The 24,252-nt window shown below is 42.3% G+C and overlaps 2 protein-coding genes across 2 annotated transcripts; one reads left to right on the forward strand and one right to left on the reverse strand.

Annotated features, from left to right (window-relative positions):
• Window positions 1–3,556: 3,556 nt before the first annotated feature.
• On the forward strand, window positions 3,557–18,363 carry si:dkey-174m14.3 (uncharacterized protein LOC563117 homolog). The gene is made up of 6 exons (XM_041959198.1): window positions 3,557–3,654; window positions 6,546–6,707; window positions 10,612–10,678; window positions 12,254–12,361; window positions 12,838–12,918; window positions 16,951–18,363. The coding sequence occupies exons 1-6, from the start codon at window positions 3,557–3,559 to the stop codon at window positions 18,361–18,363; spliced, it is 1,929 nt and encodes a 642-aa protein (XP_041815132.1).
• A 2,979-nt stretch (window positions 18,364–21,342) lies between these two features.
• On the reverse strand, window positions 21,343–23,774 carry rdh14b (retinol dehydrogenase 14b). Its single transcript, XM_041958408.1, has 2 exons — window positions 23,371–23,774; window positions 21,343–22,290 (listed from the first exon to the last, which is right to left on the reverse strand). Exons 1-2 carry the CDS (start codon window positions 23,719–23,721, stop codon window positions 21,673–21,675), a joined length of 969 nt encoding a protein of 322 aa, XP_041814342.1. The 5' UTR covers window positions 23,722–23,774; the 3' UTR covers window positions 21,343–21,672.
• Window positions 23,775–24,252: the final 478 nt, after the last annotated feature.

Raw genomic sequence — 24,252 nt, forward strand, 5'->3', positions numbered from 1 at the left:
ATTTTCTTGTCTGGAGGCTGACTGTATTTTTTTGTAGGACAGAATGTGCTTGTGTTCGTGTTTTTATGTGCTTAGTGTGTGTTGGTATGTCTGTGTCTGTGTATGTCACTGCTCATATGGCTTTGGGGTTATATTTCCTCTAGTCCAAAACTTCAATTTGCATAATTTACCAAAAACACTTTGGAAAGACAGCAAGGCTCACTGTTTCCAGTCTTCATGCTAAGCTAAGCTACGCAGCTGCTGCATGTAGCCTCATATTTACTGTACAGACATGAGAGTGGTATTGATTTTCTCATTTCACTCTTGGCAAGAAAACAAACGAGCCTGATTCCCAAAATGATGAAATCATTCATGTGTACTAAAACTGCCTGTCGCTGATCTTAATTTATCTTCTCACTGATACCTATAGCAAGTTCCCTTTAGATTTTAACAGTGACATTTTCAGTCGAAATGTCTGCCCTCAATTCGTTGTGATGTTAGACTCCATCTGTTCTTCGCGTTGATTTTCAGCAGCACAGAACTGTGTGTATTTTTGGGTTTGCTTTTGGAGCTCAGCTAGCTTCCATCACTTCTTCCGCTCATCCTAAAATCCTCTCGGGATGGCTGCCGTGATTACACACTCCCCTGTGCCGAGTGCCATCAGCAGCACATGAAATCCGTTCAGCGGGTCATTATCCCCTGCTGCTGCTAATGATGTTGGTAGTTGGTGTGTAACTACTTAGGTGTCTGCTCCGGAGTTAATCAGTGCTGGACAGAGAAACAGCAGAGACATAAAGCTACAGAGTTGATGTTTTTCTTCCTCTGAGGTGGTTGAGTCATACTGTACATGTCATTTGGACTGACTGCAGCAGGTTAGCTACCGTGTTTAATCAGAAGGCTTCTGGGGCAGAAAGAGCGTCTTCTTCGCCTTCTTTCTCTGCTGCTGCTGCATGAGTCAGCCAGTCGGGTTCCCCCGCTCTAATGCTGAGGTCTGGGCCTGTGATAAGGGCTTTTCCTGAGAGCCAATCCATGTGCAAGGTAGATGTGATCATCAAGGCAGAAACTGAGAAACAGATATGGTAGAGGAGAGGAAGAAGAAAACAGAAATGGTGATTTTCAGTGGAGACTTCACACCCACTCTTTTTGCTTTTCCTCTCTTATTTGGTGATGGCTTCTCCCTCCTTCCTGTCTTTGGCTAAATTGCATCCACTCTGGCCAGAATTCCCCCCTCTCAAACACTTCCCGCTTTTCCCTCTTCCCCAGCACCCAACTTTAATGTCCTCCTCCTACTCTACCACCTCCCCTTCCTCTTCTTTTCAATGCTCAGAGTTCCTCTCAAATGTCAGCGTGGCACGAGTGGGTGGCAGGCAGCGCCATCTGAACGAGTCCCGTCTATGGTTTTGCTGCAGTGTGAGGATCGGCTAAAGGAAGAAGAAGCAAGCGAGTGAATGAGCGAGGGAGTTAGAGTTGTTGTGTGTTGGCGGCTTGACAGCGGACACCTGATGTGGCCTGAGATGTGTTGCTAAGTACAGCTGTCGTCTTTGACTCTTATGGCAGAGACTGTTGGTTTATTTCATTCCTGGGAGAAAGGGATTGAATGGGCAGAGCTCATGTCGCAGCACACCAGCACACACACACACACACACACACACACACATGCACAAAAAAAACACAAAGGCACACAGGCACACACGCACCTGCATGTATAAACTCACAAAACGTCAGTCATACATGCACAAGGACATACTCACACCCACCAAATTTTACACACACACACACACACAAACACATCCAGAGCCTGTGTGCTATGACTCAGAGGGGAGCAGCTGGAGTGAAGGCTCCAGTGGCGGTGGTGAGCTGTCACCATCTGGAGGAGTACATGTCTCCCTGCCTCCTCAGCCAGCAGCATAAATCACCTCCTAACAACTGGGTGTTTGAGGATCAACATGTTTCTCTATGTCATCTGTTTTCTTTACTCGTGTGTATAGTATCCACGGATACAGCATCCTCCAAACGAGAAGCTTTCCTCGGCTATGCCCCACTGCAGTCACATCCACGGTCTGTCACTGTTTCCTGTCTGAGTGGACAGTCCAGATCGGAGGAGCTTTGATCAAGCTTTGACGGGCCGTCTCATCTAATAACCCGCACCATTTGTCTGCGGGTTGACAGCTGCACCTGTGCTGCAGACGCCATCGAGACACAGGGGATTGAGGGGAAGGTGGAAATGTTTGGGAAAGACGCTTCAGTGCATTGGCCTTGTCAAACTCTTTTCATGCACGCTGGGTGGATGTGTCAGTTCACGTCCTCTGTGTTTGGACATATAGGAGATGAAGACATTGGGTTGGGCGAGGGATGTTTGTTTTCACTGATAAGTCGAATGTCTGCTTGTCACGAAGGCCTTTCATCAGCCACCAGTAGTATGAAGCAGGTTTATGTCCAACGAGAACACAAATTCATGCATGAAACCTACAAATACATTTTATTTCCTTTTACGGGGCCTGGAGATATATTTTCTCAGTCAGCTCCTTACTATGAGTGATGGGATTCTACATTAGAGCAACATTTTCTGTTAAATTTAGAACACTTTCAGTCAGTTCACATGAGAGATATCCATATTTCTTTTTTTCCCTCTGTGCTCTTCTTGCTGGTTTAAAGTGGCTCAGATGGACAAAGCTGATGTCATGTATTTCTGCGCACCAATTAGAAACCTTTCAATCTATATGTGGTGACAGTTATGGGATTGTGTGTTTATGTTGCCAGACCACTGTCAAAATCCAATCAAAGCACATCCACACAGTCCTGAGGAAGAATGATACCTACAGATGTTTTTTCTTTCATTGTTCTTTCACTTTTCAAGGGCTTTGATACATCCCAGTTTCCCCAAATGTTGAACACATGGAGTGGAAAACCCAGATTTAAGAAAAAAGTATAAACAAGTTGTTTGGAAGGATGAAATGTTTCATTTAACCAACATAAATTCCGAGGTGCAAGCCGTGGAGTATATCCTGCCCCTGTCCTTGTGATTGTTGAACTTTGCTACAAAACAAAAGGAGGCCCTTGCTCTTTAAGTCTGAAGCACTGACACCAGAACTTGACATTTACCACTGATGTCTTAGATGCTTTCATTTTCACTTCCAATGTATCTTCACAGGAAACACCACAGTGTGACATCGTGAGGAAAATGTACACCGAAAAAACACTAAAATCAGCCTAAAAGCTCCATCACCAGGGAAGGATTTTAACCTTTTAAGAGCTGCTAACCTTCAAAAGGGTCTGTTACTCTGAATTTAGTGCAGAGTTTATTGCTGTTTCAGCTTTTCTTTTCCTGCCAAGTACAAAACTGTGGGGAATATTGCCATCAAAATGACTATCATTGCAAAATATATATCGACTTTGTCCTACAAACAGGATCCCTGGCTGAACCGTAGTTACTAATAGTTGACAACCTGTGTGTTTGCTTTGTTTGGCAGGGTCAACACAGGTAGAGCACTCCATAGCTCTGCAGGCCAGACTTAGCTGGTCTCCTTTGGGAAACTAACACACATGACGGCTCCCTTTGGTCAACCCCTATAAACACATGAGAGGGAAGGAACACAGACAAACCATGAAAAAGATATACATTGGCAAAACCGCCTTAAAAGTCCCCCGAAATGGCGGAAAACATCCGAAAAAGAGGTAAGAGTGAAACTCTCAGATGCCATCTTTCCATCCGTCCTGGTTTTTTTATCTGTTTGTCCGTTCATCCGCCCACGAGGTGTCTCCTCTCGCCGCCCAGTGGTGCTAAAGCAGCCCCATCCCGCCTCCCTGAGCCCAGAAGTCATGCTGCCTCGTCATCTCATCTCACCGGAATGAAAGCACTCATTATGTCTGACTCAGCTCCTGTTCACAGGGGAGGTCACTAATGGGGGATTTTTCATCCCTGGAGCTACTTCACGTAAACTCATCCTATATCAAACAACAAACACCTGTATTCCCCTGCGAATGCCTGCCACTCAAAGAGAAGCAGGAGGTGGGGGTTGCTGGGTAATGCAGCACTGAAATGCCAGCCAGTCAGTTGAGACATTCATTGAATCACTCTGTAGGCAGGTATTGTTTTTCTCACTGACTTGGTTGTACAATAAATGCAACAGCTTTCCACTTAGATTGTAAACAATATTCCTGATCCATGTGAAAATTATTACTTTTTAATTTGATTTGCACCAAGATACAATAGACTTCTGAGATTATTTAGCACTTAACCTATTATCATACAGCATTTCTTGGTGCAGAGCTGTGCTGGAGACAGAAATAACTGATTGAGTAAAAATAACTTAAAGGACAGAAAGTAGCACAAGTTAGCGAAGTAGCAAACTGAAGAGCAGCTGTGGTCAAATGAAATGGATGTCAATAGCCCAGTTTGTGACCATGTTATCTGTAGTGTTGGAACTTGATGAGTTTTAAGCTAGTATGCCTTGTTTTAGCATGAGATGTCACGTAGTGAACGTGGAAGTTAATTAGCTAGGCACTGCAAGAGCTATGATTTATAATAGCAGCTATTGCTCGGCTACATGTGATGCCTAGCCAAAAAAGAGACATCAAAAGAAAAAGAAAAACGAAATACCCATTGTGACCTGTATTTACATTTTTCTAAAAACGAGGTTTTTGCTCGTGCAAATAATGTCCAGCTTCTGTCTGAATTAAAGGTGGAAGTACTGTGACGTTGTCAGTGTTCGTACACATGCAAACTGATATTAAACAACAAGCATATAAACTGAACTAACTATGTAATAATGATATTAACGATGGCTTGTTCTGTTCAGGAGTCCCAGTAGGTCGTGCCAGTGCAACAGTGAACCAACATGCACATTACCAGGACCCAGAAACTGAAGCAGCTAAATAGAATTCAGCCTTTCAGCCATTCACCTGTTATTTTTATTGTATTATTATTTGTGCTTTTCTGGCACATTATTAACCAGCAGCTTCGAAGGACACAGGCACGAACGCTTACTGATGTGAGGTGCATCTGGATGGTGACCCCATTACTTAACTTAAAAAAAAAAAAAAGTGAACAAACTACGCAATCAGTGACTATAAATTGTTGAAGTGAACCGAACAGAATGATTGAAATTAGTGAAAGTGAGTCTTCATTTCCACCACTAGCTGTTGCGAACCTCTTAGGGGGGAGGGGGTCCTTTGAAGCCTTTGATACTGATGCTGAAAAATATGATTTACATGCCTTCTCCTACCAACAGTCAACTATAGTTTATTTTTACCACGAGAGCCATCTTTCACTCACTTTAACCTAGAAATAGTATTTGCATAAACGTTAATTATAGAATATCAGATCACAAAACACACATGAGATGTTTTTGGAAGATAATCATGTGAGGACTTTGCTGCATCTCTACCATATGCAGAAAATCATTCATTCATATTTTTTATTCAAGTGTCATACACTAACAATAAATCCATTATATACCACTGGGTGTGAGTTTGGCATGACTGTGAACCAGTTCATGCCAGTAATACCTTATTTATATTATTTGTGTGACTTTCTGTAATTAATCTAAAGTGGTTTAAAAGACAAACATTTAGACAGAGGAATGCTGCACTGGTAATATTTAGTCTTACCAACTGTATCAAGTGTTGACTGACCCAGTCTGCTTTTCATCCCACTGACAGCAGAAATATTATGATGCATATTAATGAGCTGGAAACTGGACAATACCTGAAAGCATTCAAAGGAAGCTCTTTCTCTCTCAGCCCCCACCCTATGATCTTGTTTAAAGGGAGAAAAAGAGACAAAGAGAGGAAGTGAAAAGAGCGACGTGACCACATCTCCATCTACTCTCTGTTATCTGTTATCCGGCTGCAGATAGAGTCATTACCCTCCTTCCTCCATCTGTCCGTCAATACAGGGTCCATTAAGCCCAGCCGTGCACACTCAGATCCATCACGGCAACAGACATTTCCTCTTTTCCCACTCATACTTGCCCTTTTATTAGATTGAAGCCCAGGTAATGCACATACTCTGAAAATAGTCATCATTGTGCTGTCTCGCTGAATTACATGTGGGGGGTATCGCTGTTCCGTAAATCTGAGCCTTCACAGTCTATTCATATGATGTATTAGAGTTCATTGACTCGTATTTCATCACAGATTACACCCTCTCTTTTTTTCTGTGGGACCAATCTCACTGATGATTGGGTTTCTGTGATGTGCTGCAGAGCTTTAATGCTGAAAAAGAGATCTCATGCTCAAAGTGCTCTAATGACGTAAAAAGCTGTGTACCCTCGCTTACCCCTTCCTGGATTTTTAATTAGCGATCTCTGTTTTGGTCCCATGTTTTCTTCATACGAAGCACTTTCTCGCACAACTTTTCTGCCTTTATCGCCCTCTCATGACGGTCTCATCGCCATCGCATGGCCGTTCAGGGGTGCATTAAAAAGATATGCAGACCCTTATAAGTCTAGGAAAGATACGCATACACCCCATTTACAAGCTTGTTTGCTCCACCATATGCCTTGAACACAATCATCTGCTGTGTGTGTGTGTGCGTGCGTGCGTGCGTGCGTGCATGTGTGCAGCTCATTGCTGGAGCAGAAGGAGGACTTACGGAAGAGGCTTTCCTACACAACACACAAGCTGGAGCTGCTGCAGAGCGAGTTTGACTCCACGCGGCAGTACCTGGAGACAGAGCTGCGCCGAGCACAGGAGGAACTGGACAAGTTCACTGATAAACTGCGCAGGTAGGCCAGCATACTGTCCAGCACAGTGGTGGAAGAAGTGCTCAGATCCTTTAATTATGTACCAGTACCACAATACATACCACAATACTCCTTTACAAGTCAATGGCCTGAATTTAAAATACTACTTAAAACAACACTCCACTGACTTAGCATCGCACTCTTAAAGCATTGCTGGGCTCATGATGGACAATCAAAACTGATGCAGCACAAGCAGAGATATTGTCTTTCTTATTACACACATCCTTCTTCCTTGTAAACCTGGTACCGACAGTACCCACAATGCAACAGTTGACTTGGAGGTCTGGGTGTGCTACCCTAGTAGTGGCTAATGTAGCCTCAACCCTTTAGCCTTAAGCAGACGTGTGTTTGGTAAGGTTTGGTAAGATCACGTCTTTTTAACTTCACACCTGCAGATTTTTTTCATTTTCAAACTTGCTGACCCTGACTCAAGTGACATCACTTGAGGCAATGCTAGATAGTAGATTTCACCAGCGGCCTCTGGGGCAACAAAAGGCTTTTTCGCTCCTGCAGTACCTGTAAGCAGACTTTGAAATGAAAATCTTTGCCATTAGTAAAGGCACAGAGGTATTATCAGCAAAACATACTTTTACGCACAATATGTAACATTTCCACAATGAAACATCTAAAAACAATTAGACCCATGTTATATATTTTGTTGAGGTGTGTACATCATCCCAAATGTTACCAACAATGTTCAAACCCGGAGAAATACGTAATTTTATTCAAGGGAGTGGTGTTTCAATGTTTCATTTGGTTACCTGTTAATGGTGACACAGGAGACACCAAATAATATTTAATGCAACTAAACGGAATGTGAATAAAACTTTAATACAGACTGTAGTATTTTTAGTTGTTATTGTTTTGAGATTGTGATGCATTAATGTGTAAGAAGCGTGTTGTAGTCAGTCGAGGTGGACCTAGATTTTACTATTTTAAAACAGGTTCTCAAACTGAGGGTCTGGCCACTGGTCTGCTTAAGGAACTGGGTTGTGAGAAGATTTTGGCTAAAAATCTTCTCACAACTGTTTTTAATTAGTAAAACTCATCTAGACAGAAATCGCTTTTGTAAGAGAAACCAGGGTACAGCAGAAATAACATGACAGGGGATATAATAGCAAAGAGTTCAGTCACACATGTGAATATACAGTTTGAGGTTTAAATTGATCCAGTGGGATGAGACCGTCAAGTTATAAATCCTTTGTTTTTCACTCCATTTCTATGATATGAATTGCTGCACTGAACTTTCAAACTTCAGTGTTTACCCATGGGTGCTGTATCTAAAGTTAGCCAGTGTGCACTCTGGTCCAGTGAACAGCAGCTTTAAAGTTGAAGAAATGTAATGTGCTGTGGAGGATTTAGGAGAAGAGCCCTATAGCCTTCTTCTCTTGCTGCTAGTGATTTTGTCTCATAGCATGAGATTTAATGAAATGCACAATATAAACTGCATCAGATTGTTTTTAGAGCGTAATGAGTAGTGTGTGGGTACAGAATATCTTAACAATCAAACACAGACGGGGTGGTTTTCCTGTCATCTGAAGAGAAACATGCAACACAAAGAAAGCCATAGACACATTTTGTCTCTATTGTTCTTATAATTAGTGCCACATTATGAAATTCTCTGCAGGAAATCTTGTAATCCTGTAGATTACAGCCCCGATTCCAGAAAAGTTGTGATGATGTTTAAGACATAAATAAAACAGAATGTGATAACTTGCTTATCCTTTTTGACATAAACTCAACTGAAAACAGTAGAAAGACAATATATTTAATGTTTTACCTCATCAACTTCATTGATTTTTGGAATTATCTGCTTATTCTGAATTTGATGCAGCAACACTTTCAAACAAGTTGAGACAGCAGCAACAAAAACTGGGAAAGTTGTGGAATGCTCCAAAAACCCCTGTTTGAAACATTCCACAGGTAAATATTGGTAACAGGTGATAGTATCATGATTGGATATGAAAGGAGCATCCTGGAAAGGCTCAGTCGCTCACAAGCAGGGATGGGGCGAGGTTCACCAAAGCCACATGGCGTGTCGTGTACACAGAAATTGGTACTGCAAGGCTGTGTTGCCAAACAATATTACTCATGCTGATTCCAAAAAATCATGGACCAAGAACAGCACCTTGTGGTACGCCTTAAAAGCCCTTGTGCGTTATAAATGTTCATTTTGCTTATCGTTGGGTCAGTACTTGGATGTTTAATCTTAAATTCGCAAAATTATGAACGTTCAGAGCTTCACATTAATCTGCTGAAGCAGGAAAATTTCATTTTTACAAACTGAAAGATTCTGCATATTCATAGATTCTGGATTTTTTTTCAATGAGGCAATTTAACTGAAAAAAATATGTCCGACAAATTATTATTCAAAGCAGAGTATGTTTCTATGTCATAAACATGATAGGAGAGGATTTTTAAGTAATTACAAAGGAGGATTATGTGAGACCATCCATGCAGACTGCTTTGTGGTGTCTCAGACAACCAATCCAGATGAAGGTAATCCAATTTATTTGACATTGTGCAATGCTATTATCTGGGCAATTTATTAAACTGAATTATTTTATGATATTTTATTTTATTTTATCTGCTGGACTTGGAAAGTATTTGTGTCCTCACCTACTTATTGCACAGGACAGTGGTGCTCAATCTTTTTTACTTGTCTGATTCCTTAAAATGACGGAACTAAGGATAAGATAAAACAAGATAAGACAAATATCTTATCTTATATTAGTACTTATCTTATTTATTATAACAAAGTACACCAGGACAGCATATAATATTAAAGAATTAATTAAAGAATTAATATAGAAATATGTAGTACATGATGTAATAGACCAGTATAACATATTAACATATTATGGTATAATAGTATCATACAGTGTGGAATCTGAAATACACAACCATTCAAACAGTAGGTAGCAGGTGTTGTACAAACACCAAATATATTTTTTACATTTTAGCCACAAAAGGAGAATAATTGAATGAAATAAAACGTTCTGTTGTGACGATTTTTCCCCCAAATACCCTTTTATTTTTAATTTGTTTTCTAGTCCAGGAAAGCATAAGTGACCCTTGATCATTATTGAACCACAGCGGTGCATCTGCAGTTGACTCAGTGGTTAGACTGAATACATTTACACTGTGATTTGTCAGTCAAGAGTATGTGCAGCTCATGTTCCAGTAGTGCTAACCCCAGACTAACCTTCTGTTTTTATTTAGAAGCTTTAAGAATAGCTTTGCTAAAGCAACACGTCTGTTTATTCCATCTTTTTCTTGGCATTATTGTGCATAGGACAGTGAAACAGGAACTTGTTCCTGTATAAATCTGCACAGATATTGATGCTAAGTTTCCAGTTTCTTTGACTGATGACTGGTGAATACTTATATTCTTCTCTAACTGTTGCTCAGATGTGTCTTTGTCTCTTTCTGCCCTTTCAGTTGTCAGTCATACAAAAATAACATCTATATTTGTAAAGCAAATTTAACATTATAGGATTATAGAAAAGTCCTGACTGCACTGAATCAAGCTATTGTGGCAGGCGATTCCAAACTTTTGAATGCTAGTGTAATGCAAGATAAAATGCAGTAATATAGCTACTCTCGCTATATATATATATATTCTATACTATATACCATAATATAGTATATAGTATAGTGTAGCAACATATCATAGAGTATAAACTATAAAAGAAAAAGCAAGATGTGGAGGAAAGGCAGAAAACTTGAACTTTATGTTGGGAAGTTGGGGTCCACTTGTCATGCGCTTTAGCTCTGTGTTGCAGACAGCTCAGTTTGAAGAGGTCTCTGACTGCTGCTGTGTACTGCATGTGTACCTACAAACTATTACCTGCAAGTGAGCAATGTCGTTTATTGTGTCGTTTAGAATACAAAGCAGCTACTCAGCACTGCAGAGGATCAACCAAGATCTGGAGGAGAAGATCCACAGAGATGTAAGTGTTTACACCCTTGTTTTGTGTGTGTGTGTGTGTGTTCTGCATCCAGTTATATGAATTCCCGTGCTTGCGGGTAAGTACCTGTAGATGCAGAAGAAAGAGAAGCACGTAAGCAAGTCATGGGTTTTAGACGTGGTACAGAACACTTGGCGAGCCTATTTGAATATGAATATGCCCTGCTGTTGGTACCACTGACGTTAATTATGGCTTATTACAATTGGCTGTCCTCCTTCCAATGGCAGCGTGATAGCAAACCCATTGTTCTCAGTGCAACGCACCTCACTTGCATTTGTCAGACATCGCTTTTGCTGCTGGAAAGATACAATTAACTAGCCTGCCTGAGAACACTGTATGACAATCAGGTGTCTATAGACAGCTGAAAACGCTCAGCGAATGGGTTTGTTACAGCACAAGATAATAACGGCCGTCGTCGTGATTACAATGCAACAGCAGCGAGACACCAGGTTAATAAGAAGCTTAACGTCACCCGGCTTTTTATGAGAAGAAAAATGGTCATTTTCTTAAAATAAAGACCAGCAGCTTTTTTTCCCCCCTCTTGTGAAGCGTCCTCATCAGCTGTTATTGATTCATCTCACGTATCCCCTCCTCAAGGGTGAGAGAGGTGCTGAGTAAGTCTCTGTGTAATCGTAAAGCTTGTTTACTCCAGAGGTGCCACAAACCCATCTGACCCCGTGGCCCTCCACAACTAGAGAATGTAATTACAAGACAGCTAAACACAGTGATGTACTCTGAGTGGGCTTCTACTCACACAGCTACACTGTTCAAAGGAGGAAGACTCTGAAGAGAAAAGAGCAAACTTTTACACACTTAAACCAACACAAAGGCCACATTTCTTTTAGCGCAGCTGCCATGTAATACTAACCTCCGGCTATTTTTTCATGTTGTTTACGGAAGCTGACAGGAAATCGGTTTGAAAAGGCAGCCAGCAACGAACTAAAATGTCACTCAACATGCAAAACCGTTTTTCACACATGTGGAACAATCAGCCCCACATCTCCCGTTGCCAATTAAACACTCATCAGTGCGTGATGCTGCTTAGTGTATCTTTACTGTATCCATCCTGTGTTCAAAATTAGATTGAGGGTCTCATACACAATCTTGCACAGAGAATAGATGCTGCTTTTATTATACATATCCACTGTATATATCAGGGTAATAGTTTTCATAGAAAATCTAATATCCAGGAGATTTGGAAGTTTTATTTGCTTAATTAGTTTTTTCATTTTTTAGTTTGTGTTTTTTTTCTTTAGTTTATGTTTAAATGCATGAATCTTTGTTGGTAAATTTAGTTTCATTTAGAGAAAAAAACACCTCAAGTAATAAAATCATGAAATCATACACCCACTGATAAAGTGTTGATGGTAAGTGATAAACCTGGTCATAGGCAAGTCATAGAAAGTGTGCTTTGAATTACTGTAATGGGATTTGGTTCATTAAAGAATTCTAGAAACTGGGATGCGTGCTTTGATGAGTGTTGTTATTAATGGATGTTAATAAATGTTGTCTCCTTTTCACGCTGGTGATTTCTATAATGGCACTTCCTGTCGTCAGTCTCAGCACCATGACGATGAGAAGCGAGCGCTGAGCAGAGAGATCATCGTTCTCAACAACCACCTGATGGAGGCGAAACTCACCATCGAGAAGCTACAAGAAGACAATGTAAGAGCCCCTTTACATCTTCACCTGGAGAATAGAATACTGTGCCTTTAATTTGTCACTGTAATTAGAAACGTTTTCCACTTTATAGGTTTTTGTTTCCTCATCACGGCCTACCTGGGTATTCTAGTATTAGAGAGTAGAGAAAAAAATTAGAATTATCCTTATTAAGGCTGTCAAAATTATCGATGCTTGGGTATTTTTTCATTAACCAGGTATTTAAAACAATCTCTATTAATTATATATTCAATAGTATCTAAAGTGATGCTGAAGCTGCAACAAAAAAGCTGTGTTCTTATTAACCTTCACAAAGCTGCACAAAAGCCTCTAAAACATTCAATGCAGTAAGCAAAGTTAGTTTTGGGGTGTAGAAGAAAAGTGAGTCCTAATAAGTGGAAATGATGAAAATACTCATCAACATAAATGAGTGGTAATCCCTAACTGTTGTGTCCATTTGTGGTCATGTTGTGGCTCCATAGGATCTGTACAGAAAGGACTGTAACCTGGCTGCTCAGCTCCTCCAGTGCAACAAATCTCTTTACAGGGCCCAGCTGTCTGAGGTGAGCCCGACACTGACCTGTACACTCAGTCTTCCTCACAGTCGAGCTCAGATCTTTTTAGTGTTGTTGTTTGAATTTAGTGCAAAACATTTTTACCTGTTTCATTAATTTTATTTAGATTTCAGTCACTTCAGATCTACTCTTGAGAGCTGAACACGGTGCAGCTTAAGAAAACACATGCGAGTAGACAAACAATAGAAACTGTTTCCAGGGGACACTAAAAAGTAATGCACACGCTTGTTGCTGTGGGCTGCATTCCAAATCACATACATTTTCTTTTTACTTTTAGAACGTACAGCAGCTACCCTTAAAAAATACATAGTATGCATACAATTGGGACATACTTCTTCATCACAGCATTGCACCTTGAACTCTGACCCTCTTGCTCAGACATCGGTCGAAGTCCATATAGCAGGAAATTTGAAGTAAAAAGAAAAGAATGGGATTTGGAACAGGTGCCAAGACTTTGCACAACCTGCTGTCGGTGTGACGTCTCTTCTGCTGCGCAGAGGATTGTGGGAATAGCCGTTACACTGCATTTGACATACTATGTATTGGGACATGCCAAACCTTTTTCTGGCACACTAAATAGTTTGGTAGTGTGGGTGCTTGAACGTAGCTTATGGCTTGGGACTCATGAAGTTACTGAAGTCAGCTATCTGTAAGTGGTTTGGAAAGTGAGCTAAATCATAAAAAGATAGAAATAATAATTTGATGTGAGCCCAGAGCAATCATGTGTAACAGACACACTGAAAATCCAATGGTAGCCAAGTGAAAGGGAGAGATCTGGTCAAATAGCTATGATTTGTGGGCAAGAGGAGATGTGATGTGAGGCGGCACTAAGATGAATTTTCAGCTCATGACATAAGATGGGCAAAAAAAAAAAAAAATAGAAAATGTTGCTGTCTCGACTGTAAGTGAAGGTCATCCCGCCCTTTGTGAGGCAGAAGAGATAAGAGACGAGACGTGGCGGAGCGGCAGCTGCTGGGTCACTGCAGGGAAGGCGGGGATTGGAGAACGAAAGCTGTTTTTGGCTGAACAACCTTCACCTGAGAGAGGTGAAAGAGGCAAGGCTTCAAAAAGTTGGAAGCGAATATAACACTGCTTAACATGCTTCCTGTAATAACGATCAGACAGTTTAGAGATGGAGTCATTTACATTATGAACAGCAGTGATTGCTGTGGTCACAGACGAGTGAGCAATCATCTGCATTTTACACATTATTTCATATTTTCTATGAATTATTTTTGCAAATTCAAGTGTGGTTACTTCATGCTGAAAAATAAAAACTGTAATTAATTAAATTATATTCGATGATAAGAAAATTATTATTGGGATTTGTTTTTTAGAATAGAATAGTCACAAAAATCACACCAGGGCAGATTCAACAGCCACTCTTACTTTTTTAGGTTTAAAGTTTAGGTAAAATTTGAGCTTTTTATTGAATGCGTCTTTTCCTTTGAACTAAGCTGTGTTATACATTTGTCCATTTATTTAGTGGTGGAAGAAGTACTGAGCACTTTTAAGTAAAAATAACAATACCACTGTGTAAAAATACACTGTTGCAAGTAAAAGCCCTGCATTTAGTAAAAACGGAAAAAAGAAAATGGAGATACTCAAGTAATGTATAAATACCTCGAAAAATCTCTTAAGTACAGCATTTCAGCTTTCCACCACCACAGTTATTGTTTTCAAATGGGAGAAATATCAAACATAAACTGCTTTGTGCCTTAGTTCTCACTAAATCCTCTTGACACTGAACTATTACATGTGAGCTTACATGTAATAGTCACAGCAGCACAAATCTTTCTCCTCCTGTCACTCAACATGCAGCCAAGTCAGAGTGCAATTATTCTGCACCAGGTTTAGTAATCACGCAATTGTTTGACAGTGATTAAGCATGAAGCACCACAGGAACTATTTCAATGCAGATTGTGTGCAAATGTTCAAGGAGCTAAAACTACAATGTGGAGCAAAATGTAAATGGAGAGCACAGCGCGGCCTCATCACGCTCTCCTGCCGTTGCTTGTGAAAAGAGATGCGTGTGAGTATTGATGAGTGTTTCAACACCAGGCCAGCTTGGCGCCACTTTCCGCTGCATCAGCCCTGGGCCTTGTGCCTCGCCCATGTGACAAGGGTGAATTTTAAAGCTGGCGTGCGTCCATGGGGTTAAAGAGAGCCTCTCCACGTTTTGCCCATATGGCTGAATGGAAATATCAATGCAAACTGCGGCTGGTTGCGTAAGGCTCATAAAATGTCCCCCTACACATTATCCAGTACACACAGACACATACTCACCCTGGCTGGACACAGTATAGGATCAGTTAAAGAGTGAAAAACTGTTCTGCAGGCACAGTGCCAAACATAATTGGGGTCAGAGGCTATACATGCACTCACAGTATGTCCACTGGTTTGCTGGTCCTGTGGGTGGTTAGCTAATCGAAAGCATATTGATGAATGGAGCCGCAGCATTTTGAGAAGCACAGTGGCTCTTCATCGCCTACTGAAGTGCTTCAGTCGTTTGTTTTGCTGCAAAACAAGCGCAGAGAGGGTATACAATGATTGGACTCCGATTTCTAAACGCCACATAAAAGCTAATTGTGATCTTGTTCAAAACAAGCCCAAATGAAAAATGTGTTGACAGTACTTAAGTGGCATTTAGTTTGGTCCAAGTTGTAATAAAACTGTTATGATAAAATGTCTTTTCATGTTCTCTGTGGTGTTTGTCTTTTCTGTTTCTACAAAGTTATAATTAGCTTGCCTCTCATTGCCAATTAGGAACAACTGACTAGATTCCTGTTGATGATATGCTGGCTTAATGCTTGTTGCTATGGTGAGGCACAGATAGTGAATAGAGGCTTTTTTTATTGAGAAATGCTCAGAATAGACCAGTGTCTTTCTTGTCTTTTCCTCGGTTCACCTTTCATTTTTTCCTCTTTTGTTAAGACTGTTATCACTGAAAATGACACTTTGATTTTTTTTTTATGATTGTTATCATAGTGACGCATGTATAATTATTCCAGTCAGATCAGGTAATGCGCAGGTGTGTGTTGTTGTGATATACACCTGCTGTGTGACATACTGACACACATACTGCAATGCACAGGGACAAAAACTGAAATACATTAAATAAAGAAAGTAAACTGCAGTATGAAATATAAACAGTATGAGCTTGATATTTTTTCTACAAATATACGTTCACTGAGTATAAATACAATTCAGAGTTCTCATGTTAATGTCTCTTTACAGTGTGCTGTTTTGGGCTGTCTGAAAGTAGATAATCATGAGAGAAACTTGAGACAATCCAAAAAGTAGGTGCTTGATCCCACCCGTGAGGCACGTCCACCCATGGCTGATTTGAAGCTATGGCGGCCAAAGACAAACTGGGGCTAAGTAAGGACAGTCTTGACAAGTCAGGACCAATTTCTCACAATATGACTGTTGCTATGGCATAAAATGACTGGCCCGAGACAAAAGCATACTGTTCAAATCGGAAAAAGACAATCTATGTATGAGGGAACAGAGAGAGAGATACATACTGTATACAAGAGACAATTAAAATAACAATATTTTGACCTGTCAATTCACAAGTTTTTAGTTTTCTCTTCCTCTTAGAAAGTAGAAGCAGAAGTGAAAAATGAAGAAGGGCAATTCATGAATTAAAAGAAGGATTTCTGTTAAACCACTTGCATATGTGAGTGTGACATTTACCCTGTAAAATAATTTGATTTAATAAGATCCAGCAAGATTTTGTTGAAAAAAACTTTGCAGATAGTGGTGCAGATGATGATGTGTCTCAGCTTTCATGCACCATTTCCTGTTTACACGGTGACGCTACGATTCACCGCGCATACTTTGCACAATCTGACATCGTGCTATCTGACATAGATTGCGACCAAGACTTTTTTAGACCCATCACTTAGTGTGACATGCAATAAAGCTGCACAAATGTCGCACAGCTCCATCTGTTGGTACAGCAGCACTGATATCACTCGTGTTTCCCTGCCCCTCTCTGTTCTCTGACCCTTCCAGCTGCCGGCTGATTTTCAGGAGCGACTGACCATGCACATGGAGGAGTCGCCTCTCTGCCACTCATACCCCGACACCGTCCCGGCCTCTCTCATTGCCAAAGTGCTGGAGAAACCAGACGAGGCCTGCAGCAGCAGCCAGGCCTCCCGCTCCCCCAGCCCCCAAACCCAGGACCACGCTTTTATCTTGGAGCGCTTGGGGCCAGGAGAGCGGCTGGGGCTCCGTGCAGCCTACAAATCTGACCTGTACAGTAGCGACACAGCGCTGTACTGCCCCGACGACCGGCACCGAGAGCGGAGGCCCAGCATGGACCTCCACGGTCAGAGGAAGCTGCTGTACGGGCCCCAAAACTCCACCGACAGCAACCCGGAGGAGGGCTCGGTGGGCTTGACGGCTGGCTGCTCCCAGGAGCACTTCGCCAAGTTCACCGCCACGCTGGGCGCAGGCTCCAGCTCCTACTCCAGCTTCAGTGGAGGGGGGTCTGAAGACAAAGGCAACGGCCCGCCCAGCAGTGCAGCTTCGTCCCCGCGCCACCATTCCCTCTACATGGACTGGAGAGATGCAGGGGACTATGAGAGAAAGAGTGACTCATCCTGGGAGGGGGACAGTCCAAGAGGCTTTGCCAACGCTCATCCCTTCCAGCAGACCGAGCTGAGCCACCACCAGAACGGCAGCTCGCCTGTCTACAGCCGCACCATGTCCTCCTGTTTCAGTGAGCCATATGAGCCGCTCCCTCCCTCTTCGTCACCAAGCGTCGCGTACGGAGACAGTCGTCGAGGCAGCACATTAGCCCCCGAGGAGGAGGAGCTGATCGGCCGCTGGAGACAACTTAGTGTGGAGGACTTAAGTGCCCACACCTACCGCAGCCCGGGCCGCGCCTCACCTTACAGCTTCTCAGAGCAGCACTTCTCTGTCCGGCCTGCTAAGATCCGCCTGGGGCCGCTCTACAGCAGCTTCCAGGAGGGGGCTGACTATTACCATCACGCAGTGGGCGTCATGGACCCGGTGTGGGTAGCCGGCAGCCCCAGCCCCGAATGCAGCCCAGGGCTGCGGCAGGCTCACAGCCAAGCCCACCTGTACCGAGCCGAGGACAGCCAGGGGTCGGAGCACAGCCTCTACCACTCAGGGAGCTCCAAAGACAGGGAGGGTAATGTGGCAGCTGGCGGCCAGAGCACGGATTATGTAGACCCCAGCCCCAACAGCTCCACCGAGTCTCTGAACCAGAGAACCCTCGAGATGGCTGCAGAGCTGCAGCACTACCAAGTGGAAATGCACAGCCTGCCCGCACAGGTGAGCCAGTCGCCGCCGCCGGCCCCGCCCCCTCCTCCTCCGTACAACCAAAAATTTGGCTCCCTGGGACTTTCCAGGAAGGACAGCCTGACCAAGGCCCAGCTTTATGGAACACTTCTGAACTAGGACTCTCCAATCAGGTTTTAATCTTTGACAGGATGCTAAACGCAAGGCTACAGCTAGACCAGCTACACCTCCTGTTAGCACGACCATTTTGATAGAAAACGGTTTGCATAGAAGCCAGGAGCCAAATAATTCAGTATCATGAACGTGTAACTATTGCTGATTATGTAAAAGCTTTGACTGTGTGGCAGAGGACGGCAACAGTTCACAGTACAGTCGTCCGGAGCAGCTACGTCATGTTGAAAGAGCTGGGTGTGGGGCAAAAGGAGCAGAGGAGCTCAAGTGGCTGGTAAAATTTGTAAGAATGTGTACGTATTGAAATTCCAAATGTATAAATATATACTTCTAACTAAAGATTGAGTGATATATTTTGTATGTAGCCGTTAGCGAGAAATACATCCAAAACAATCAAAACGAAGTGCAAACCTGGAACTTGTACATAAATTAAAAAACTGCCAATCCTATATTTGAAAACTATTTTAATTGAGAAAGAAGAAACTGCACATAGATTTATTTCAGCCGTTATTTTTAATCGGCTGGAACAGCGTCGGCCTTGTGAGGATTTAAACGTGAGTGTTGCACATAAGAAGACAACAAAAACCAATTAATCACTTATGAGAAACATACCTTTTGCTTTTCTTCTGTTGATTGAATGTGACAGTATCGGTGGGTGTGTTATATTGTTATTGATGGAACGTTTTGAGATCTGTCTTGGCATTCAGTATTACTTTAGTTTTGCTCTTCTGTATCCCACGGAGAGGTTTTCCTGCCCCCTTTCTACCTCAGATTTGGATGCCCACACCCCATCAAGCCACTGTAACCCTGTTTCTTTGACAACGATGCATGTTTATATATTTTGGTTGTTTTGTTCGCCTAATAAAGCACAAATTATACATATGAGCTCCAAGCCTTCCTTTAATGTTCAGATGAGGGGATTTGAACTGTTGATGTGTGAAAGAGACACCATGTTTTAATGTCACTCTACGCTCCAGTACGGTAGAATATGATCGCTTGTTGTTTTAAGATAATTACACGTCTGCTGATCCGCAGTCGAGTGATGAACTGGGAGGGAGAGCGCTCATCAGTCAAGCTCACATTGCTGCAGCCGAGTGGCGCGTGCCTGCTGAGTCACGGCCGAGCCCCGCTTTATCACTGTGGTGAATTTAAAAAGAGGGTGGTGGAGAGGGATTTTCGACAAGATCAGCAGACCCAAGTCAGACAGAAAGTTTATTTGGGTGTTTCAAAGAGTTATCAGGAAAATACTGCAATGAAGTGATTGTTATTGTGAGTTTTTGTGATATTAAATACACTAAATACGCTAATGCTCAACATACGGCAGCAGTTCCTCTTCTGATGTATGTTACAAATGTCATGCTGGGAATGCATATATCCAGAGTGGTGAAAAAACAATAAATTTCACTTTTGTAAGACCTGCTGATTCAACTCTTTTCAGCTCAATGTATTGCAATGAGGTGTAGGGCTAAAAGAGATGGTCCGTTAATCAATTAGTCGAGCAGTTACCAAGAAAAAAGGCCAAATGCCGGCTCCAGCCTCTCAGAAATGAAGACTTGATGCTTTTCACTGTTGTAAACTGATTATCTTTGAGATTTGGGCTGTTAATTTTACACAAAACAAGGTATTCGGAGGCGTAGATATTTTTCATTTTTCCAACTGTTTGTATGGCTAAGCAATTAGCTAATCAAAAAAAAAACAATTAGCAGATAAAGCGATGGCTTTTTTTTAAAGCAATTCAACTCTCAGATGTAATAATTTGCTGCTTGCAAACTGAAAACTAATATATTTGGGTTTTGAACTGCTGGTCGGACCAAACAAGATATTTTAAGATTTCAAATGAGCTTTAGGAAATTTTGAATGTGAGAAATTGCAATTTTTTCAGTATTTTCTGGCATTTATAGACCAAATGATGAACCAATTAACCTCGACAATTATCTGCAGATTAATTGATAGTCAAGATAATTGTTAGTTGCAGGCCTTAATTTCGTCCTTTTTCTCATTTCAGACATGTTCTTCTGTTCGTTCTCGTGCATCTGAATTTTCACTTTGTAACTGCTGCTGTGACTCCTTTCACTCCTTCCTGCTGCGGTGTGCGATTGAATCCATCCACAAGAGGGAGCCACGGTGCAGCAGCAGCAGCGTCTCACTGATCTGCATCGTCAACCTTATTGTCAGCAGTCTCCTCCAAACACGGCAGAAAGCATTAACACTTCAAACACATGAACAGAGGGGAACTAGATCAACAGCCACCCTCCACCTCTTGTCTTCTTCTTTTCTTTTTTCTCCATGCTTAAGTATGCACAAATTTAGCATTCAGGCCCAAATGCTGAACTAGAAAATGGATATGCTTCGCAGCCCGCTCTAAGGAGTTGCGCAGCACAAGCAATAATGTGACCTCACAATAAAAGGTGACAACTCAGCTTGACTTTGGTGAACGAGATGAGGTCTTTCTCTTTGATTTGACGTGTGGGAAGGTCGCTCAGGCCCATTGGCATAAAGAAAGACAGGGAGGCACTATTGAGGACGCATCGGATTCATGAAGCCAGCATGGCCAGGCTTCCGGGATAGAGCAAATTAGTAAATCTTAGTTTCTATTATCTTCCCCAGTCGTAAAGCTTTAATGGCTTTTTAGTAGCTAATTGTGGTTTCGCCTCTTGCTGTGGTTTTTCCTTTTCTTTGTTCTGATAATTGACTCGATGTCACTGTTAATGAGGCTCACCCACTCCTCAGTGATCTCCAGTATACATTAATGTTGAATCAATTAATGAAAAATGAAAGTAGTTTTGACAGGAGCATCTACTATTAAGCACCATGCTTCCTCGACTTCCTGAGTGTCTTTCTAGGAAGCCAAAAAGTCACAAGTTCATGTGGCTGTTCTGGAGAAACCTGATTTCCTCAGCTATACCTCTCGGAGAACACTGACTTCTTGACCACGTATCCTTGTTATCAGCTTTTTTAATCGGCTTTTTCAATGTACATGTGCATGACGAAGACCTCAGACAGGGAAAGTTATTGTGGAGCAGGTGGATGACAGGAAAGATCATTTTACAGGCACATTTTTTTAATTCAAAGCTTTAAACATTCTGTGATCAGCACACTTCAATCTGCACTCGTGCTCACAGACACTTCATTTACACACTTCATTGGCACAATGCCATTTAATTAATAATCCCTTAGGTGGCAATATGTCTTTTCACTATCTCTTGCAGAACAGTGACTCTGGGGCTCCTATAGATGAAGTACTTCATTCAGGAACACATAAGTCCTCCCAGCACTGTCCACAGAACAGGACTCTGCTCAGTTCTCGAGCCCAACCATCCTCCTGCTTATCTCCCACAGTTTCTTGGCGGCCTGGTCGTCTGTAGCTTTGGCCATCAGCTGCTCTTCCTTGCAGTTAGCGAAGCACTTCCCCGACACTCCCTCCACCTCGGGGGAGCAGGCCAGATAGAGAGGAGTCTGGGCCCCCTCCAGTGGACTCTTGAAAAAGACCAGCGAGGCGAGGTGGAACAGCGGCTTTGCCAGGAAGGGGATTTGGACATGCCTGCCTAGTCCGGTCCTGACGATGCCTGGGGTGAGAGCATTGACTGTGACCCCCGTGCCCTCCAGCTGGCGTGCCAGTTCCAGCGTAAACAGCAGGTTGGCCAACTTGCTCTGACTGTAGCAAAACGCCTTGTCGTAGTTATTTTCACTGTTCAGGTCATCGAAGTTGATTTGGCCGTATTTGTACAGCTTAGAGGAAACCACGACGACGCGGCTGGGGGCCGAGGTCTTCAGGAGGTCCAACAGGAGGTGAGTGAGGAGGAAGTGACCCAGGTGATTCACACCGAACTGCATCTCAAAACCATCCTCTGTCTTTGAGTAGGGACACTGGTAGATGCCGGCGTTGTTGATGAGCACGTCAATCTTGGATTCTTCCTAAAGGATCAGAGGAAATTAAATCACTTAAGAGTCAACAATTTCAGCTCAATAGCTAATAATTTGTTGGTTTTGAACATATACAGGCTTCACTGAATGAGCTTTACAACGTAGCTGCTTTTAATAAACCACTAATTGATTCCATTCTGACTTTTCCACTTAATAGATCCCGAGAAACAAAACTTTGGTCTAACAGGAAACACCTTGAGACACCTGGTGGTTATGAGAGGTAAATGTCAGCTCATGACAAAGAAAAGGCAAACTGCAAACTGTTATTGTAATATCTGACAGAAATATTGTGTTAGTACTATTTGAGCACCATCACCCACACCATCAAAAGAGATCTAGAAACATATAATATAATATAGCATATAAATAGTTACAGATTTCTCATGGAAAGAGCTGGACTCTAATATATCTGTTGAGCGTAGAGCTGCAACAGTTGATCAATAAAGCTATTAGCTGACTGTCAGACAATTAAGATGAACATTCATTCAGAGATTCACGAGCAAAAAGGGCAAATATTTGATAGTTTAGGTTCTCCAGTGTAAGAATTTGCCACTTTTCTTGGTCTTATGTTGCAGTAAATTGAATATTTGGGGGTTTTGAGCTGCTGGTTGGAGCTGAGCTTCAGGAAATTGTGATGTTTTTTTGTTTTTTCTTTCTGATGTTTTACACACCAAATTGATGAATCGAGTCAATAACTGGCAGAATAATCAATGATGAAAACAACCTGACTGAATGAACTGAATGTACTGACTGAACCTCCAAAGGATGTATGAGAGTACATCCTGATGACAGAGTTTCTCAGCCTGACTATAATCTAAAAGCTGATCAAATTTATGTCTGATCTCAGGTCAGTGGTGAAGTTCAGCACCACGGACAGCCCCCACAACTTCCAGTCATGTTCTCCTTTGTACTGAACATGACAACAGCTGGAATGAACTAGACAGCAGTGGTTTCAAAGCTAAGCTGCACAGTAACGAAACAAACAGTTACAGCTTGCAAAATAACTGTCCAACAGGAGACAATATGGCTAACTTCCCCACGCTTGCATTCCCATGTATCGTCTCAACCGACCTCATTTATTTCCTCGCAAAATTTTCGGACCGATCTAAGAGAAGCGAGGTCCAAGTGTTTGATGACCACCTCTCCCTGCTCTGGTCCCGCTTGTTCCTTGATGTCCCTGGCTGCCTCCTCGGCGCTCCGCTGGTCCCGGCAGGCCATGATGACCCGCGCTTGGAGCTTCAGCAGCTCCCCGGCCAGGGCCTTCCCTATCCCGCTGTTAGCCCCGGTCACAATGACCGTCTTTCCTCGCATGGTGTCGGCGGGATACCGGAGCAGTATTACAGCTTTCTGAGGGAAAAGACGACGCATAAGCAGCAGTACGCCACCGCCGACAACAGCGGCAACGATCACCGCAGCGTACATGAAAGCGGGGACAGGTGAGCAAGGACGGTGTCGCGGTGTGTTATGTGTGCGAGTTACAGGTGCCCCGGAAGTTCTTCCGACGCAACCGTGAGAACCGTTACAAATGACTATACAGTATAACGTGTGTGATATAACATGATATTTGTACTTTTCAATAACCAACATATGACTTTAATTAAACGAGTGGACTGAAAACAAACAGCTCGACAAACAGTTCAACAGTCGTAATGCAGCTTCTGTGATGCTAGCAGGCTAACTTAGCTAGCAAGTTTAAGCTACAGAAGCGCAGACTCTACTTCCGGGGTATTTTCGTAAGCGAACTATATTATACGTTACCAAATGAAGCGTTACACCAGTTTAAAAACTTTGCAAGAAACTTTGAGAAATGTTTTATTTTTAAATTTGGTAGACTATGTGGGTTATTCAAGTAGCCGCTCTTTGTTGCAGTTTGAAGTGCTTTCCGTAAACTAGAATGATAATTTTTCATTCCAGAAAGTCTCCAGAGTCTACTTTAAGCCTTTTCTAAATCAT

Source organism: Chelmon rostratus, chromosome 18 (assembly GCF_017976325.1).
Source record: "Chelmon rostratus isolate fCheRos1 chromosome 18, fCheRos1.pri, whole genome shotgun sequence".
In the NCBI taxonomy this organism is placed as follows: Eukaryota; Metazoa; Chordata; class Actinopteri; order Chaetodontiformes; family Chaetodontidae; genus Chelmon; species Chelmon rostratus.

Excerpts from the sequence above, each read along its gene's own strand:
- rdh14b (XM_041958408.1), bottom strand. The coding sequence starts at position 23,721 with ATGTACGCTGCGGTGATCGTTGCCGCTGTTGTCGGCGGTGGCGTACTG. Across the intron at positions 22,291-23,370 it reads TTTGCGAGGAAATAAATGAG|GAAGAATCCAAGATTGACGT; the intron begins GTCGGTTGAGAC and ends CTGATCCTTTAG.
- si:dkey-174m14.3 (XM_041959198.1), top strand. The coding sequence starts at position 3,557 with ATGAGAGGGAAGGAACACAGACAAACCATGAAAAAGATATACATTGGC. Across the intron at positions 6,708-10,611 it reads TTCACTGATAAACTGCGCAG|AATACAAAGCAGCTACTCAG; the intron begins GTAGGCCAGCAT and ends TGTGTCGTTTAG. Across the intron at positions 10,679-12,253 it reads AGGAGAAGATCCACAGAGAT|TCTCAGCACCATGACGATGA; the intron begins GTAAGTGTTTAC and ends TCCTGTCGTCAG.